The sequence below is a fragment of the Passer domesticus genome, chromosome 3 (assembly GCF_036417665.1).
Source record: "Passer domesticus isolate bPasDom1 chromosome 3, bPasDom1.hap1, whole genome shotgun sequence".
NCBI classification, from domain to species: Eukaryota; Metazoa; Chordata; class Aves; order Passeriformes; family Passeridae; genus Passer; species Passer domesticus.
This window is the reverse complement of record NC_087476.1, coordinates 27,541,064-27,562,442: the sequence shown is the minus strand read 5'-3', so window position 1 is coordinate 27,562,442 and position 21,379 is coordinate 27,541,064. Positions and strand designations below refer to the sequence as shown.

The following is a 21,379-nucleotide window of genomic DNA, read 5'->3' as shown; positions in this document are numbered from 1 at the left end:
TTCATTTAGCTAATTTTTACAGTTCTGAGTTAATTTCTAAAAATTCATGCAATGAAAAATAACATAGCAGCTTCAACAGAGCTGGCCTGACTGATATTACTGCATGTTGTGTAAGGCTAAATTCACTAATTCAGATTGCATTTGGGGTTTTTTTCAGTTTGAATCATAGAGTCGTGGAATGGTTTGTGTTGGAAGGGACTTTAAAGATAATCTATTTCCAAGTCCCATGCCGTGGGCAGTCCACTAGATCAGGTTGTTCAATGCCCCACCCAACCTGGCTTAGGAAAATTCCAGGGATGGAGCATCATGACTACTCTGAGCAACCCATACCAGTGCCTTACCATCCTCACAGTAAGGAATTTCATCCTAATATCTGACCTCAACCACTACTCTGAAATGTGAGTAGTTTTAAAATCAGATAGGCAGCTGTAAGCAAAGTACTTGGGAAAAAAAAACATATATTCCCTATCGCTACCGGAATTTTGGTTTTGTTTTCTTAATTCTCAAATATTTAATTCTGCTGTTTTTTAAAGGTTTTTGTGACAAGACAAAAAAAAAAAAGTTAAAAATTAAGACAGATGGCATTCCTTTATGCTGCTCAGTCACATAATTTTAAAAATAATTTAACATACACTAACTTATACTGACATTTTATATCTAGTAAAAAAATGAACTAACAAGTACTTAACCTTTTCACTTGGAACTCTCTTCACCTATCATACAAACTTCCTTTAAGAATTAAAGTGAAGTTCCTTGCATAATGACATGTCACCAGAAGTTTGTGCTTTGGGAAATATTTCCAGACACAAAGTCAGAGGACTGATAACACTGCTATGGAGTATACTAATCTTTCTCCCCAGGATAGTGATTAATTACCATTGATGGAGAAAGGATATTAGAATTTATTGCACAGATTTCTTTACTCTTCAGGACTGGCATGGAAAGATGAGCATGTTTAAAATCTCAAAATAAAGGGTTTAGTACAAGTTATTAAGTAATATAAATAAAAACCAAATTATTTAAGGTTAGGCTTGCAGTTCCACATCACATCTGAATTTACCATTACCATTTACAAATGACTCAATATTTCTTGCAGTTCTATCTTTGACATGTAACACACCAAACACTTGCAGCTTTAGTTAATAATAGCAGACGCTGAATATATAGTGGGCCTTTTACATTTACAAATAAATTATGGCTTTTCACAGTGAGGGCTTTATTGAGAAAATACAGCCTTTTAACTGAAGTGAGCAGTGGTCCTGAAACCTTAGGGTGGCTGTGCTACAGGATCTGTGATGCCACCACAGTGCACTCAAAGCAAGTCAACCTTTGTTCTCATATCAAAGATCACTTTCCCAAACCAGGCATCACTTGGCTTGTCTTCCCACTCTAATAGTATCTCAACTTCAAATTCCTCTTCCATACTTCAGAATACCCTCAGATCCATACCTACCCAGAGGCAACATCCAAGAAAGTTGGTGACTGCATGACTAACGTTTGAGTTGAGGTACAAGGCTGTACTCTGGTAACAATGTACTCTTTCCTGACTGTTGTCATAGCTCCAGTCTTCTGTTCTTTGACGTGAATGAGTACAAAGAAAGCAAGTAGGTCTAACATCCACATGCAAGAAGGTAAGCAAATAGCTTTCTAAAAATATTTAATAAAAATTTTGGAAGGAATATTTCCATGGCAGGCAATCAATTCAAAATTGTGTGAGTATGGTGGTCATTATAATATTTTTCATAATTAATTAAAATGCAAATGACCATAGGACTTAGAGTCTATAATAGCATAATATGATTTATTTCAAGGTCTGGAAATTGATGGTTTGACAATGTGTTGACAACTAAACTGTTATAGACAATGTGTCTTCAAAGTAGCTGAATGTTTATTGACGTCCTACCATGTGTCAACAGCACACAACTAATCTACCTAACCTACTTAATTCATTAATGAAATTGAAACACTAGAAAACATAAAAGATTGCATGCAGTTCTCTTTTTTTTCACTTTGAAAATCTGATGGCTATACACATTTCAAATTTAGTAGGACTCATTTACTTATTTTATGGAATTAGCTACAAAACAGTTTTACAAACAATATCACTATCTCCAGGAGGGATAAAGTCCAGTGTATAGAATCAATATTGCTCCAAACATATAAGTAAAATAATGTCTGTCTTCATTTAAAGGGAATTCCATGTTGTGCATCCATGATTTCTAGACTACTAAATAGACAAAAGCCAAATTTACTTTACAAGGAGATAATGACCACCAGTGAATTATGACAGAGTCACTATTTCAAAAGGTTTTCAAACCTTGGAGAAATCTTTGAGAATTCCTTTGGTTTTTCTTGCTGAGATATTTAAAACCCTTTATTATACATAAAAATAAAACTTATTTGCTGCACTGTTCAAACTCAGTATCAATATAAACAAACTTAGATAATTTAAATCTAAGGCATTTTTCAAAATGAATCAAAATTACAGATGCGGATAAAAACACCATATATGAAAATGGAAGGTTGTATAACCATTGCCCATTTTAATTGATTAGTAAGTATATGTGTGAATGAAATCCCTAAATAGATAGGTAGGAATAACTCATATTTTAAGTTACTTTTCTTCCAAGATATGGGACCTTTTTCCAAACAGAAGTCAATACGTTTTACCACTTTGGCAGTAAAAGCAACAGACTCAAAAAACCTATTTTTATCAATTAGCCTTTGGAGATTGTTAGAATGGGAATGCTTTTGAAGATGAATCTGTTGTAAAAGTCTATTATCTGATTATCTTGAATCTATTTGTTTAGCAAACTTTGAGGTATCCTACATTGACTGACTGCATGTTATGAAACATCGGATGTCTGGAGTTTGGTATCTAACCTGAAACACTTATTTAGTTTGCCATGTTTAGTTAGAAGAAAAGCAAACATCCCATGAACAATTACTCCTAGATATGTTTTTTGGATGGAATTAACCATTTTCTAAAGGTGTCCATTTTAAACTGTTGGTTCTAACAGGGGTGAGAGTGAACATCTAATTTTTAAATTGCTGAATTAGGTCATATGATCTTGCTTTTTACATATTACTGAGCACAAATCTCCAAAATGAGGAGAGAAACACAGTCTTTTGTGGAATTTTCACTTAATACTGAAGGGGTCTTCTCATCAATCCAGCAAGTGTCTTCTACATAAAATGAATTTTTTTTCCACTTTCCATGTATTTCATCAGATTTGGGTTTGCTATATTGCTGCCAATATCTTGCTACACATCATTATGTGTCATTATGTATTGTATGTGTGGAGTTCCCAGACAAAGGAAAGAATGACAAATCTGACTCCATTTTCTTAGAAGGCTAATTTATCATTCTATGATACTATATTATATTAAAGAATACTTTACTAAACTATACTAAAGAATACAGAAAGGGTACTTACAGAAGGCTAGAAAGATAATAATGAAACTCGTGACTCTCTCTCCAGAGTCCGACACAGCTTGGCTCCAATTGGCCAATGAGTCAAAACAATTCACAGCAGAAACCAATGAAACAATCACCTGTTGATAAACAATATCCAGCTACATTCTAAAGGAGCAAAACACAGGAGAAACAAACAAGATAATATTGTTTTCCTTTTTCTCTGAGGCTTCTCAGCTTCCCAGGAGCAAAATCCTGGACAAAGAGATCTTTCCAGAAAATATGACTGTGACAATTATGTACTGACATTTAAAGGAAGGATTCTGGAGAAAATACTATAAATATAAAGCCAGAGAGTTATGGTATACTTGAAATCTTAAGATTCATCTGTGCAGAAAATATTTTAATAATAATACTTGTAAACTTCTTATATATACATGCTTCCTAATTTCCAACCCTGTTCTAGATGCTGTGCTCAAACTTACTCTGCTCCTTTTGCTGTCGTTGCCAGCTGGGGTGTGTTATGGTGGGTGTTTCTGTGAGCATCTGTAGTCCTTCACCAGGAAGAATATGACATTCGTGCTGGTGGTTCTACCTTTCTTGCTCTAGGATCCACTCAGGATATTATGCATATGTTTTCTAACATCCTTATATACCTTTATTTTTCATCACTGGGCTGTAGTTCCAAATAACATCTGAATTTACAATCTGTGGGGTTAACAGATGTTAGATATTGTTCTTTCTCTTGCCCCTAGGACCACTCTTGTCCACCTCCAGGTCTGCATTTCTTTGACTGTTCACTGATGAATTGTTTACAGCTGTGGGGTCTCCAGGGCTTAGAGAATGCCTTGTCTCCAAATATTCCATACGTGTACTGCCATATACTGCATGCTGTGTCTGCAATTTTCAAGGCCTCTTTTACCATTCTATTAAATTACATCACAATGTTAGAGCCATAAACCCATGTTGATATTACCAGCTTTTGAGAATGACTAATATTTTTATGAAAGACTCTCAGGCTCCACTCTTCTTTCAACATTAGTGCCTTGGCATTTATTCCAGCTCTGAGCACGTTGTACCTCTACAGTGCTTCCAGAACTGGCAGGTGCTTACACTACTCAGTGCAATGTGCAGGGATTTGAACACACCCATTTATCCCATTAACTAATGCTGATGGATGTCAAGAAATGGAAATATACCCAAGGTCATTGGAGATTAAAAGTTACAGTTCTGAGAAATTTTGAATGTTCAAAGCTTGGTTTACTTGCAAACAGTATAATACTGTGTTGGTTCTCAGTATCTAATAATGTTACAAATTGAACAATAAGCAGATCTTCACATCAAAATTCTAACAGAATATACAGATGTACAAACTTAGTTAAATCTCAATAATATTTATTTTGTTTTTCTGGGGTTTTTTTATGTACTACTAGGGATTTTTTTTTCTTCTCAAGAGTGATGATTTACGATAAATTAATGCATACTATAGAATATAAATTTGGATTATGAGACGATGTAATATGGTCACTTGATAATATACCCTACATTTTATCCATTTGACCAGCCTGCATTTTAGACATTAACCCTACTGCACCCTCTTGAGACCTTTTGACAATCTATTTGCTTAAAATTTTATAGCTAGGGTAAAATACTCAAGATAAAACACCAACATCCTATTTTCCTCACCAATAACATACAGGTTATAAACTATTTTTATTTAAACATGTATTCTCAAAGTTATTTTTCTCTCCCTCTGTTTGATACAGAAGGTATCAAACCATGACTACTGGTAACTACTCAGCCCATCCTACTGCATCTGAGTTACTGTGATGTGCTTTTCTCATCCTGAGATTCAAGTCTCCTTTTGCTCTCACATTCTATATCACATGGAGTGTCCTGCTTCTCTTCAAAATATTCAATCCCTGTGCTGTCTCAGACTTCCCCTTATTTAGCACACATCCCTAGACTCTGCGGTTGCCCAAGGGCACACCTTCACAGAATATATTCCTATAATTTACATTTCTTTTCAACCCTTACCTCGGTTATTGAATTTCAAGTGGCTATATCTCCTGAAGATCCATTTCCCGGGTCTTTAGTAGTTTTCTCAAGCCTAGAGTCATGTTTCTGAATATTTTTAAGCAATTTAGTAGGAATTCATCTCAGCCAAAATTCTCTTTCACTGTAACAGAAGTATATTGTCATTTAGACTTCTGATTTCTGAGGATGAAACAAAAGTAAATGTATATATCTTGAATATACTCCTTTGTCAAAGACTTGAAAAATCAATTATCCTTTGAAAAGACTATTCCCTATGTGAATTTCTTTCTTCTTGAGTCATTGTATACCTGCTTCCACACTACTATAGATTAGGAAAAAAGAAGATATATAATCTTTAACAATAATTAGCTGTGAAACTATGGAAACAATTGAATCACAGGCTTCAGTTATTCACATCCATCAAACTGATTTTGACAAGAATTTTGTTAAGGGAATAAGAATTCATACAACTTAGTGAATTCCAAAGGTTCAAGCTGTTTGAGGAAATTAAAGAGTTTAAACAACTGTATATTCCCATCTGAAAATTTGAAAGTAGTGAAAGTTGTTCAATATTTTAAAATTCAGTATTTGCAACTGTGCATAATATGCAATTGCTGTGAGATATATATATATATATATATATATATACACCAATATGCAGCATTTGCCATAGCTGTATATTGCTTATTTAGAGGTGATGTACAAAGTTCCAAGTGGCTTGGCACATGTTTATACAAGCTTTTTTTGTCTTCTCACACAGTTTTGACTGCAAACAAGAGAAAAGACCATGCCACACATAATATAATCTTTTATGGAGGAAAGTGTTTGGGTATTCTCATGAAACTACATGATTTTTCAGCCCATGCATCTTTTGCCATCACTCAGCTGGCTGTGGTAGCACTGAGGAGAGAGGAGAAAGTTAATCACCTGTAATCTGTTCTAAAAAGCATATTAGCAAAGAAATAAAAAGAGTATCAACTTTCTGATAGCTGATTTATTTGACTCTTCTTTCTGGAGTCACATAACTAACTGAACTGCCCACTGACAATATATAAATTATTGCATTTCATTTATCTTAGTGTCAGAGGAATTCTTGAAAATATTGCCGCCAATAGGATAATAATAGCAATTATCATCATCATCAACAACAGCAAAAAGCCTCTGAATAGTTTTACAATTCTTAAAGGTGTACATTTATTAAGACATTGTCATAATATTGAGGTGTATAATATAGGCATGTTACAGCTAATTTTTAAAAACTTTTAATTGAACTTTCAATTGCAGGTTAGTTTATTTGTCTCTCCATAGGTATTAGCCTATAGCTTTTGGTGTCCAAATATCTAAATTTTACTCCTCATCTGTTGAGTTCAGCTCCTAAAGAAAGAGAGACAAGGAATTTGAAAAATCTATCTAATGTATATATTGATGCCTTATGTCTAGATCAGTCCAATATGTTTTATAGGATTTTTCTGATTTACACTAGATTATGTGAGGTTCCGTTGAGATAAATAATAAATAACCACAATCATGACTGCCCAGAAAAAAAGAGAGGTGTAACATTTTACATAACTGAATTAAGAATAATGCAACAAATATAACATATATCACTTTGGCAAAGAAAAGTGTGTCAAGAAGGCACTCAGAATAAATTACTATGCAAAGTAAACCTGTTAGCAGAGATTTACCAATAATTTTTTTGAAAATATATGGTTGACATATGTATCTTACTTTCTAAAATTTTTATTTATTAACCTATTTTACTTTGGAATCACATATACTTTTTCATTTTAATGAAGAAAATGTCTGTCCAGCTTAGCATGTTGACTTGATCTGTTTTCATTTAGGATTTTAATCAGAAGTGTGTTTCCCATTCATACCTTTATAAACCATGTTGAGAAACCACATGCACAATGCAAGTCCATGAATCCCAGGTGAACCTCATCTCTAAAAGGTGTAATTCCTCAGAATTTGAAAAAAATGAGCTTCTCACAGAAGTTTATGAGCCATCAGGAACATGCTTTAAATTGGAGTATAGACAAGGTCTTATCACTTGATGAGAAGATGAGCAATTGAACTAATGCTTTCTGAAGAAACTTGCCTCAGAGAAAACACTGTTTAATCATTACATTTTTGAAACCATCTTTCCAAAAAATGTTTGGAAAGAAATCATATCATTTTTACTGTAATAAAACCCATTAAGTATAAATGAATTCATTGCTAATGGACACACTCAGATATTCTTCTGTGTGGTGAACATCCTCAGCTGGCTCCAAAGAGAAAGACCATTTTAAATCTGGGCATTCAGTGGTTCGGCAGCATTGGTGTTCTGGACAAAAGTCATAACTGTCAATCTGAACATTATAGCTCTTATCCTGATGTCCCTAGCAACATTTTGAATACCCCTTTCTGCAACAGACTTGTGGATGGGTGGAATGTAAGAAAATAGAGACAGTGATGAAGGCAATCTCACCCCTAAGGAGTTACAGCTGTGCTATTGATCAAGCATTAGGAACAGGCCTGCCCTTAATAGGCCACAGCCAGATCCAGCTAGGATGGATATTGTAAAAGAGTTGGTTGGCTGGTTGAGAAAGAAGGTGGAGTTTGTTGGCTGTGCTGAGAAGAAGGAGGGGTCAGTGCTATGAGGAGGTGCCCATGAGAAATCACCAAGAAGGTATGAAATATTTGCAATAAGATGGCAATATAGACTGAGGCACTAGGATGTGATTTTAGGTGAGCAATGGTGTTTGCTCTTACACCTAGGGTGATGCTCTGGGTGTAAGATTACCACCTAGGGTGATGCCCTGCTCTTGCCCAGAGAATAACAGCCCTCCAGAAGCAAGGACAGCCTATGCACACTGCATCAGCAGCAGCCAGGGTGGCATCTGCTCAGGATCAGACCAGTTTTTTAGCTTATACTGTTTTTTGAACACTGTGGTTAGTCAAGATAAGAGGTAAAGCTGAAAGTTTATAAGGACTCCTGATGAGTTTTTCCAGCAGTACTGTAGTTTTTTCTCTAATAGGCTTCCCTCTGATGGAAGCTAATATTCTCATTAATTTATTTCTAACATGTCCATTTTCGAGTATGCTGATTGGAGCTTTTCTATAAAGCACATCAGTGAGCTTTGATGCTGCCTTTTTGGTCTAAAATTAGGACTATAGCCCCCTTATAATCTTTCTGAGATTTTTACTCCATGAAAGACCTAGATTTACAGTGCCTAAAGTAGATTTCATTTTGATTCATACTTTACTGAAACTCCATCTGCATGAAAAACAAGGTATCATTCAGTTTTGATTAGAAATGTATATAAAGATGTAAATACTGTATTTAAAAGAAATTAAAAGATTAATGATTTTAGTGCAGTAATAGAAATATTGATATATTTCAGGGTCCAGATATATAGGACAAAACTTGTGATTCAGTGATATTTTTGAACAGAAAAAATAAAATCATAAAATCTACAGAGAAAAATTTTAAAAACACTTTTCAGTTTTACATTTAAAAGGAAGGACATCTGACAAAGGTCATGAAGGTGAAAACAAGAAGTGGACTGGACTAAACTAAATTTAATAAATTTTTAAAGGAACTAAAAAGATAGGAATTATGTAATTGTAGACATTTTTTCACAACTGAATAGATTGAAATCTGATGGTCATCAGATTAAAAGAGTTGTTTACTAATTAGTTGTTTGTTTACATAATACATATTAATAGCATGTGTAAGGACATTGTGCAGGTTTCTGTTATTCTAGATAGAAGCTGAACATATTAAAATACTAACAGTAGTTTAAACAATTAAATTTTCATACTTGTCTTCATACTTAGTCTTTACTCTTTCTACTGCCTATTGTGTATCTTGGTCATTGATTGCATCAAGTGGCAGCCACTTGCTTCAATTATGCTGAATATAAATCTCTCTTCCACTACATACTTAATTTTTTTATCCTAGCCCTGAAATATTATTGCTCTATTCTGAGACAAGTACAAATAATTGATTATAACATACACTGTTTGAACCAGTCTACTCTGCCTTATGCATGACTCCTCTAGGAAATGCTGACTTTTCATTAGAGGAACAACAAAATGAGAGTACTTGTATCATATTAAAGTGTAGTATGCTAATATGATTCTCAACATATTTTGCTGCTTGGGCAGAGAAATGTTTCCATAAATGTGAAGCCCAGAAATACTGCAAGTGAAATAGAAACTACTTATTTTAATCAATAAGCTAAGATATTTATGTGTCACTATGCGATATCTTAACAAATACTTGTGTGATGTTTATCAATGGTGTCAGGAATGTCCCTTGTTTTTAAATGGGTTATCACTATAACATGGTAATTAAACCATAGAAAGGAAGACTAGGTGGGAGACAGTCAAATTGGACAAGGGCAAGCTGGGGTTCTTCTGGCATTAGTTTTGGTTTGGTGAAAGAATTTATTCCTTTCATGTGTAAAAACAACAGAGGATGCTGGAAGTCAAGTTCAGTTCCTTAAACTAAAATTCATTAGCTTTCATTTTGGTCTATCAGATAATCTTTATCCATTTGTTCCTGTTTTTTAATTTTCCACAATTTTTATTTTATTGAAGTAAAATAAACAAGAATTCATTATATTGAAAGACAAAGGTGAACCGGTCCTACTGATGATACATTTAATTTCTTGGGATTTTCTTATTAATCAGTGTATTCAATCAAGCTGATAACTATTTCTTTTTTCTACACCAAATTTTCTGGAATCAACCATCTCCCATTAGAGCATGGTTTCTACATTTGTCTTCCTGAGAATTTGAATAAGCTTTGAGTAGCTGATCATTCATCAGTGAGTGCTAATGGGACTTGAATATTTTCAGCAAATGTCTCTTTTTAAGTCTCACTGGGGGAAAAATTACTTCTGTTGGCAACAGAAATGCACAGCATCTAGGGCACATACTATGCCTATACTATGTTTTTTATTGATATCAAATTAAAATTGCAGGTTAGGTATCAAGTTTGTGCAGTTAGACAATCTTCCTTGCCTTTTTCTGTTTTTTTCTTTTAATTTTAGTCTCAGGTTTTCAGAAGATGTACAAACATTTAGAATGCCACTGGTAATGACAAAACATGTATATTACAGTAAAAAAAAATTAGAACTAATTTATGATTTTAAACACAACATTTTAAAGGTTTTGTATACATCTGGAGTCAAAGTAGATAAATAGATTTGCAAGTTTAGAGGACCAGTCATTCATCTCCTCTGACCAAAGCTTGTTATGTTACATATATCCTCTTCTATATAGTTGCCTTCTTGTATGCAGATAAAGAAGTATTTTTTTTAATATGGATTGATATGAAGACAGAAAATCTAGAATTCAATTTTTTCATGGTAGTCAGATAAAGAGATCTCTGGTAAAAATGTGTGAGGTTTTTCTCACATTATATCATTCTGCTTCTCTCTTCAGTCTTGCTTTTCTTACACTCTTCTCTCTGAATTAATGATCCCCTTAGTGGTTAATGTTTTCCCCATCCAAGAGCTGTAATCAAGTCACCTTTTAATCTTATTTAGCAAATAGATTGAGTGTGACATTAGGTTTGGGAATGATAGAATAAAAATCTCAAACCATTAATTCTCCAGAATTCCATTTATTGACTTGATTTGTCAAACTCATCAGGCATGGATGTTCAGGTGAAAGAATGATATTCCTCTACTTTATAATTCCCTGTATTCAGCATCTTATGCAAAAAGCAAGAGCAACAAAGACATAAGTATTGTCAATGAGTAAGGAGAAATTCCAGCTCAAGAGTCAATTCTTCGTAAAAGATGTTGGTAGATGTGACTTGTGTTTTAGACAATGAGTCAGTATCTTCGTTTAAATTAATATGCCTTCGCCTAGTTAGATAATTGGCTACCAATTTCACCTAAATGCACCTTTCTTCCCCAAATTAACAAAAAAAAAAAAAATTTTGTTCCCTTTGCAAGGAAATGCCAAGGAGAAAAGAATAATTAGCTAAATATCTTTTCCTTTCTTTTGCCATCCTTGAAACCTGCAGTTTTCCTTCATATATTTCTCATTATGTGATTGACAGTGTTTCCCTATCCACTCTCAGGATGTTCTTTATTCCTCTTCTGGCTGCTTTAGTCTTCTTTGAAAAGAATGTGGCACTAACTTTTTTTTTTTTTTTTTTTTTGGCAGAACAATACTGTTTTGCTACCAATGAGCATAACATTATCAAAGGCATCTCTTTCATCTGATTTTCCCCACTGGTCTTTGTTGTTCTGTCCTATATTATTCATTTAGTCTTTTCTTGTTCTAATAATCCCATTGAGAGCCATTTTTTTTTTTTTTTAAACAGGAGACTAAGAAATGCTTGGTAATGGTAGCACAATAAGCCATGGAAGGATGAATAGATTCAGGGGTAGAAACAATGGCAGGAAAACCTCATTATTCCGCTCACCTAGGGAGACTTCACTTTCTGGCTTTCCTTTGGGTAGAGCAAATGGGGTCACTGTTTTGCTCATTTTCCTTCTGATTATTATTGTGGATGGGACAGGAGCACCAATTATTGTCAAATGTGACTAATAATGGAGATAAAATACGGTGAGCCTTGATATATAACCTCATCTGTGAGTACTGCTGGTGTACAATGTTCCACTGAAGTAGTGGAACAGGACAGCTAGATAGTAAATTGAATAATGAGAGAGAATTGACCAATCCCCTTCACTTCATGTTGCAAATGTTCTCTTATATATGCACTAATACCAATTAATGACCTTTTTCTGAGGAATAGTCTCCTTAGGTTTCCCTATTAGCAAGACCTAACATCTGGAATTTGCAATGTACTGTAACTTGGTTACAATGGTGATGAGGGATGGCAAAAATTTTTTGAAAGATTCTTTGAGTGTCCTCTGATGCTAAAGGCAAGTGAATAATATGTAATAAAAGATAGATGCAATTCATTTTGCCTTATTGGAATAACTATTTGTACTGAACTATTTGAAAAAAAGGAAAATGTTTTGACCCTGTCATATCAGCCATTCTGGTATATAATGGAGACAGTGTGATATTTCAATCATTTGGTAAATGTTGCTCCACATACTTTCACTTGTTTTAGATAGCTATTCTATTAATAAATAAATTATTGAAGGTTCACATACTTATCTATTAAGTGGTTTGTAATTAATTATTTATGTTTATCCTGCAGTTTACTATTTGAGTAAAAGTATTTTGTTTACTATTTTGAAATTATACATCTTTTTGTAAAGTATAATTTATTCTTTTATGAATATCTATTTTTAAGTCAGTGGATTCAAATTACTAACAAAATGTTGAATCAATACATATTACTACTTCGGAAGGAATTTATTACAAAGCTGTATTATTCTTACAGCAAATGGCTAAAAAAATTCTTCTGATGTAATTTGTAAGTATGTATTAGAGAGGTGTTTTGAATCAGTGCACCAAAGTAGCATGTATGTACAAAGCATATTTGATACATCATTTTCCAGAAGTAAATTGAAATAAATTCTTAGATAATATAATTCTTTTTTATCTTTGATGTCACAGGATTAAGAAGAGTTAATTGTCAAAAATACTTAGGCAATTCATAAATATTAAGGTATGCAGACAGATTAGGTAAATCCTGCCTAGAGTTACAAGAATTTAAGAGAACATGGGAAGCTACTGGACATAATGTGAGAAACAGCTCAGTTCAACAAGTAACAGGATAAGTGGCTGACAAATGTTGCACAGACCACCATGAATGAGGACAGAATTTCACAGACATTTAAGATAGAATTTTGTGAGGCATGGAAATTTCAAATAATTAAAGAGTGTGACTTGGGGAAATTTTACACATTATTTTATTGCAAAAATGGGTGAGTAGCAATCTCTTCTTTACTAATTCTGTGTTAATACCTCTTGTAGTGGGGAGTGATAGACCTTTGAACTAGACTAGCCAGAAACCAGAATGACATCCAGATCTGGAACAACTCAAGCTCTGAGCCAGCAAGTCAGCAAGAGATTCAGGATCTGGATATGGAAATCAGACTTAAAATCTATGCTGGTTCTTGAGGCATCCACTAATGAGGGTCTGTATATTTAGAAAATGAAGGAGTGTGTATGTTCATTGTTGAACTTCAATACTAACTAGCCAAAGATAGGGAAAAAGTTTGAGCCATCATTGCTGCTTATACTCATTTGTCTGCTGTTCATGTTTATCTAAGGGAAAAGACACTGTTCCTCATGTGAATCACATGGCCAGCAGATTTGTAGTGTGTGATTGTGTGTTTTCTTACTGAAAGCATGTTCAGGTTCAGTACTGGCTTGATCTGTAAATAGGAATGAGAAGAAGCCTCCTGGTCTGGGAATCCACTGGATTCAGCTTCCATTAATAATAGCTGCAGTGAGATGTTCAGTGACTGTTCAGCATCTCACCGGACCATGGCTCCAGGCATATCCTTCCTTTGCTACAGATAGGATTAGTTGCTCCCAGAGATTCCTACCATGTTAATTGACCAAAACAAACAAAGCATTTCGGAATATGTTAAATTCTTTGCTTTTGAGAGGGTAATAGCTTACAGATGTCCCAGGCAGTAATTGGAGCTTCACAGTATAAGAAAGAGACATACAATTAATAAAAGACTCTCAATCCCTCAACAGTAACAACAACATCAAGAAATAATATGGAAACATGACATGGTAAAAAAGTAATGTCAAAGAGTTCACATCACTCCAACAATCTCTATTTTTTTATGTTTCTTTCTTTTAGGTCCATTTTGTGAGGAACATGGTGATCCCTGTGCCTCTCTGCCATGCCTAAATGGAGGAATATGCCAGTATAACCAGTCTGGCTATGATTGCAATTGCCCTTCTGGTTTTCTTGGTCACAACTGTGAAATTGACATCAATGAATGTTCTTCAAGGCCATGTCAGAACAGAGGTACATGTATTGATTTGCCAAATGTAAGTATAAAAGTTAGAGATCCCTATTTGAACAGATAATCATGTAATTGCAGTATTGCATCATAGAATGGTTTGGGCTGGAAGGAACATTTAATGTGATCTATTTCCAACATTGCTGCAGTGGGCAGAGACCTCTGCTCTAGATCAGGTTGTTGTTGGAAATTACATCCAACCTGACCTTGAACACTTCAAGGGATAGGGCGTTTACAACTTTCCCACTATCTCACTAATTTAGCAAAAATTATGATATGTGGGATGATGTCAGATGTCTCATAGAAGTCAAGGTAAAGGTTATCAGTTGCTCTTCCCTTACCCATCAATGCAGCTACTAGACCATAGACAGCATTACTCAGACATAATTTACCTTTTGTGAAGACATATTGTCTGTTTCTAATCACCTTCCTGTCATCCATATGCTTTGACATACCTTACAGGAGGACCTGTTCCATGAAAGTGTCAAAACATTTAATTCCAATGTAAATTTTTTAACTAGCTTTGCATGCTTCGTGAAGAAACAGCATTTCCTCAATGTGTCCTGTTTATAATATTTTTATATTTATAGAACCCCCCAAACTCCCCATTTCATGTCAGTTGCATGGTGATCGCTTAAGGAACTACCCATGTTATTTTATTTCTTTTTGCCTCTCCCTAATAAAATAATCTGACGCAAACATGAGTCATCATGTGATCTTTGTTAACTAGTTATTTTCTTGTTATTGCTTTTCATGCAGTATAAATTTTTTATACCTTTTTTTTTTCTTTCATTTTTCTTTTTGTAAGGTGGAATAAATTCATGCAGAACTCATGAAGTTTTAATAATGAAGTCATGCCTGGTAGTATGTCAAAATAAATTGTTGATGTCCTTTCATTAGCATATCTAATGCAAGGAGCAGTGATCGTACAGAATCAAAACAGTGAAAGCAGAGTTCACAAGCTTAGTTGTCACATAGTAGTGATACATATTCATACACAGGGAGAAAAAGAGACATCTAAATTACTGAATAAATTGATAGATTTCTAAGTTATACAACCTGTCTAAATATTTTGTCTACTAGATATATAGGCTTTTTTTTTGTGCAAAAAGCAAACAGTTGTAGTAGTTTGTTTCACATGTATAGAAATGTCTCAGTGGGAGTTGAAGTTTCCTGATTATACCTTTAAGACTGGTTCTAAAGAAAAACCTAAGAACTTCCAATTTCATTAGGAGAACAAACCCCTTTACTTTTCCCTTTATTTTCTGACTTCAAAAGGCCCATAAAGAGCATAGGAAAATATGTGTGGGACTGTCAGCCCTAAGAAATATTTTGTTTTGTAAAATAACTTAATTTTCTTACTGTTAAAATTAGAGATTGCAGTAACTGATATATGTCTTATACTGTTAAAGAGAAGCATAGACTGTGCTTTATATTGAAGGAGAAAATGGATACCCACAATTTTCTTTCCTCCTCTAGTTAACAACAGTTTGGTTATTGATGTACCTTCTGTACTGTTAGTGTTTAATAGATGCAAACATTACATTGAAACAAAATCAGAAATGAGGAAAACTCCCCAAATTAATTATAAAACTCCTTCTTGATTCAGTTATAAGAAACTGTAATTTTAAAGCTGGGATATTTCCATCTAGCAAACTCAAGTATGGTATAATTTGTGCTGGAAGGCCTGTTCTACTTGTCCTAAATTAAGTTTGTAACCTGAGACTAGAACTCTTCTGTCTTTGTAGACTGCTGTGTATAATGAAAAGTTGCCCTAGTTAGGATCTCTCTAGTAATGGATGTAAACACCATAAACACTAAATTTTGTACTGTCTTGGGTACAACAAATTATTTCTAATTTCCCTTTCTTCTACAGGATGTGGCATGTATCTGTATGCCAATATTTACTGGCAAGTTCTGTGAGAAAATTCTGAATCCATGTGAATTATTGCCTTGCTTAAATAACGCAACTTGTGTAGCTCAACATCAAAACTATAACTGCCGGTAAGATTGGAAACTAATTTATTTCATTATTTTGTTGGTTCACTTGATGATATCACACAGATTGCAGAAAGAAAAGACATCATCATTCACAGAGAACACAGAAAACTATAAACTTCTGTTTTAAAAATATGTATTTATCTTTTGTGCTTTACTCTGTTAAGCTGCTTGTAAACTTTGTAAACTTGTAAAATCTGGGAGCAATAAAAAAAGATTTAAAGCATTTAAGGGCTATAAATGTTTTCATTATTAATACTATTAAAATATATATACAAATTTTAAAACATTGATGACAATTGAGACAGTTATGCTACATGTGCCACTGCCTTTCAAGTTGCATTAAACATATGTTGTTTCTGAAAAGATAAGGGAATCTATTTAATTTATAGTTCACAGAGATGCATTAGTTGACTTTAAATTGATTTTTCAAGTATCATATGAAAAACTGTTTAATTCAGAAAGACCACACTAAAAATTATCCATTTGAAAATATCAGAAGTGACCCAATATATAATTTAATTTCATTTTTAAATTGATTTTTAGATTTTTCTATGCCAGTAAGGAGTACAATTTATGCTGTTCCCCTTTGTTTGGTTTTTATCTTGCTGCCTGGGTAAATTCTGATAAGCATTACTAAAGTAAACATTTTTCAAATTTTAGGATATTCATAAAAGCAGAAAATTAAAAGCTGTGATACAAAAAAGCCTGACAACGTACTATGAATGAACTTAGAAACTTCAAAGAAATATAAAAGTGTAGAACACAGAGTTACAGTGCATCAGCAGAGATTCAACTGACAAGACTTGAAATAAAAATATAATCTTCCCAAAGAAGAAAATCCTAGCAATTTCATTCTTATTCACTCCCAAATTCAGATATACATACAAACATACATATGTGAATTCATATAAAGCTAGATCTTCCCATACAGATATGTAATGCACAGAACAAGAGTGCTCATTCATTTTCCAATTCTTTAAACTGAGATATAAGCTAATAATTTATTATATAGCTAGTCTTTCCCACAATATGTTTATATTATTATGAAATGTTGAAGTTTACATTTAAAAATATTCATAACATGAACAATTAACATCCAGATGTACATTGCCTTTATTAACAGAAACCAAACCACAAAAAGAAGCCATAAAAAATTATCCTGGCCCTGTTATTCATATTGAATCATTTACAATTCCACAAAGTATTTGCAGAAATGGTCTGTACCAGGAACTTCATTGTACCATAGGAATTGTTTAATAAAAATGTCTATGGGAAAATATTGTGGTTGAACTAATATTATGTGAGAATAAGCATGGATGTCATTATTTAGATCAACGTAACAGACATAAACTGATTCTTAATTGCCCATTTTTTACATTGGGGTGGGCTATAAGCTCATTAACATTAAGAATGCTCTAAAAGGGAGCTGACAACCTAGAAAGAACACTGTGAATAGTGTTCAATCCACATAGTCAACCCTAGCAACCAATTTACCCACCAGACATTCATGATGAGGGAAAACTCCAGAAAGTGACTCGTATCTTCCACAGAGGAATATTCTGAATAGGTGCCTTGACACATCTTACACAAATTTGCAGGTTTTTTGTCCAAAGGTAGAGGGTTACAGTACAATCACAGAATGTTAGAACAAAATAAATATACAATACTGATGGAGACTCATAGAACAGCCCAAGTTGAAAGAGACCTTGAAGTATCTTCTGGTCCAACCTTTCATGGGAAAGGGAGTTTAGATGAGATTATCTAGTACCCTGTCCAACTGCTTGTTGAAAATCGCCAGTGTTCTGCCTTAGTTTTGCCATTCAGTCCACAAAGGCTTCAATTATTGATTGCAATAATTTCTATGATTTTTTTAAAATAAATACAAAATATTGTTCTCTTTTTTTGTGAAATGAAAATTAGTTTTTCACCACTTAGCCTGAAATAGTTAACATAAGTATTTATGCCTCTACTTGAAAGGAGGCATTTAGGTGAGAGAAAGCATTTGAAGTAGTATGAATTACATATTTTTCACAAGGAGATCACATTCAGTAGTTTTGTTTGTGAGAGCTGCAATCTTGCTGAAGTGCTGAAATGCAAAGGAGGTGTTGACAGATAGAGAAATCCAACAGCCAGCAGGCTTCACCATTTTAAGAATTCAAAATTTTCTTTTTAACTTCATATTCTGCACTACCTAGTTGACCAACAGAGGATTTCAGAAGACATATAGGAACAGTGGTTAGACAATTTCAGTTTTCTAAAATCCCAGGCTTGGACCTGTGATTTTAGAAATCTGCTTGTGATTCATGTTTTAATGCACTTTACCCAAAGGAAATCTACCATTAATTATGTTGTTTTAATTTGGGAGATTTGTAGCTGCTCATCAACATTTTAAGTGAAGATTTGATTCATTTTTAGTAATCATTGTCAAATACTGTATGTTATATCTCTGTCTAGTCACTCCACAATAAGCTGCATGTGTTTCATACTACATTTGGTGTAATACTACATATCATAGTGCAACATGATTCGCTTCTATAGCATTTTAACATCATAAATAAATGTAATGGTCTTTAGGTCATATGCATGTGCAAGTTAAAGTAATAGCTGAATTGAACTTATTACTTCATTATTTTTTATTTTGCTTCCACCTATGCTATGTTGTTCTCTATATGCCCAAACTGCATTCTTATCCTACAAAGTCTCAGCTTCTTCTCAACATGTCGTTCCTTCTTTGGAAAAACTGTTGTTTTCCATTCCAAACATAAAATGAACCAGGACCAATTTAATTTTCCCCATTTCAGTTATGATGTATGACCATCTTGTATTCTAATTCCATCCTTTCAGTCTTGATAGCATACACAACTATGTGCTAAGAATCTAATAGTTGAATTTTTTCCTAAATGTCAGAATTTAAGGTGAATTCAAATAGGCAGTGAACAAGCATATCCATCAAAATCAACTATGATTGTTTGCTTTCTATCTTCTTCTATTGTCCATGTACTTTATGATAATAAAAAGTCACAAAAAATGTGGAAGGGTGTTCTGAGAACATATGTTCTGTTGGTGCCATCTTTGGAACTTTACTGTCAACTTTTTTCCTGTTAGCTTACATTTCCCTTTCCTGACATTAGTATGTTTATTTCAAAACAACAACAACAAAAAAACAAAATCCAGAAAAAATGAGAAAATATAAAAATTAGAAGTAGCCACTTAAAATTGTTTTTCTAGATTGTCTTTCTTAAGAATAGACTTTACAAGAATTTTGAAGTTAAGTACACAAAATGGTAGAAATATTATTGCATTTACCATCTTTTTCAAGAGGAAGGTAAGGATTATGTGGTGCAGTGCAACTTGCTTAAGGTGTTCTTATGTGGTTGTGTCTATACCAGCCTCAAAGCATATAACCATTTACAGAAGGTTTTTCCATATCCATTTACCTCTGCCCACACGGTCCTATGTATGAATTGTGGTTGGTTTCCAGAGATTTCTGATTAAATCAAACCAGTTAAACACTTCACTAACGTTAATAAATTACTTAAGCCTCTGGACATGCTAAATGTGTCTGTGCATTCCTCAGAGCCATACCCACAGATAGACATCTTTAACTGGTTTAGAAATTCTGGTTAATTCAATTGCTTTCTATTGAGTCTTGTTGCCCAAGAAGTTGCTGTGGAAAATATACCCCTTACTGTAGTATGCTGCGTAACTACATGAGAAGCTTCGTGAATTTTGAAACCAGGAATTGGATAGGTTTTTTTCTAAATGAGAAAACATAAGCAACACATCTGGATCTCATATCTATTAGGAGCAAGAACATAGGAAAACCAAAAGCAATTCTGTATAATCTTCATAATTTTCAGCTTCTGGACTGAATAATTTGAAAAAACCTACCTCTTAAGTACAGCTAAAGAAATTCCCATTTATTCTTTTTTTATTATTTCGCAAACACAAATTTTCAGCTAACTGGCAATTTCCTTTATTTTCTTAAATCTTTTCTTTCTCTGATACCAGAAATGGCCTTTAGACAGGGGAACATGCTGTGTCTATAAGAACATAGTGAGAGTGTTTTACAAGGATTCTCTATCTATCAGGGTATAAGCATTCAGATATTTTTCTACATCATTCCATTACTGATTTTAGATAAGACTTCTTTACTATCCATTTGAATCTAATCTCTTTTATTTGTGTATATGAGGGGTTTTTTTAACAGGGGAGGGCTACATCAGGAAAGGATTTTCTCCCACTAATAGTAAGTGTTGACGTGAAGCAGAAGAAATTTCTGCAGTTCCTTTTACATATGAGTTATCCATCACTCCATTGGCATCACATGGAACTAACAGTCACAAAAATCGAATGCTAGGTTTTTTTTCTTTAAAGAAAATAGTGCACTACAATTAAGCCAACACATAAACAACTATGCATTGTTGTCTCTAGATTGTTATTTACATAATTAAGCATGTCATTATTTACTCTTTATAATACTCTTTATTCATTAGCAATGATTGATGTTTATTCCTCACTTATCATATTTTTATTTTTATATTTAAACCTCTTTGATGCTTAAATTTACCTATCCTTTCTAATAGCTTTCCAAAATCTTGTTACCTTGTCAATAACTGTTTATTAAATACTACCTCATTCTATATTTTTTTCCTGGAAGTTTACATGAAATATTGGTGTTAAAATAATTTAATTAATGAAATAAATTATTTATGAAAAAGCAAAATTATTCAGAATCATGCAAGGGATTTCTAATTTCTTGAAAATATATTCTGTTTATTTCAAATAACATAAGAGATTTGTTACTGCAAGAACATAATTTAATAGAATTATGGAACATAATTAAATACAATTAACTTTTAAAATGCAAGTTCTCTAAAATACACTGGTGTATTTGCAGCTGCATGCCAGGATTCACGGGAAAGAACTGTGAGGAAGTAATTGACTACTGCAGGCTGCTCAGCATCAACTGTCTGAATGAAGGATTGTGTCTTAATGTAATTGGAGGATTCACTGT

At 33.5% G+C, this 21,379-nt stretch overlaps 1 protein-coding gene across 4 annotated transcripts in view; it reads left to right on the top strand.

Moving 5' to 3' along the window:
* Positions 1–21,379, top strand: part of EYS (eyes shut homolog) — a 797,842-nt gene that overhangs the window by 115,824 nt on the left and 660,639 nt on the right. For all 4 annotated transcript variants that reach the window (XM_064412283.1, XM_064412282.1, XM_064412281.1 and 1 more), the window contains 3 exons: positions 14,196–14,389; positions 16,238–16,365; positions 21,263–21,377. In XM_064412283.1, coding sequence (XP_064268353.1) covers positions 14,196–14,389; positions 16,238–16,365; positions 21,263–21,377 — 437 coding nt within the window. The remainder of the gene's footprint in view (positions 1–14,195; positions 14,390–16,237; positions 16,366–21,262; positions 21,378–21,379) is intronic.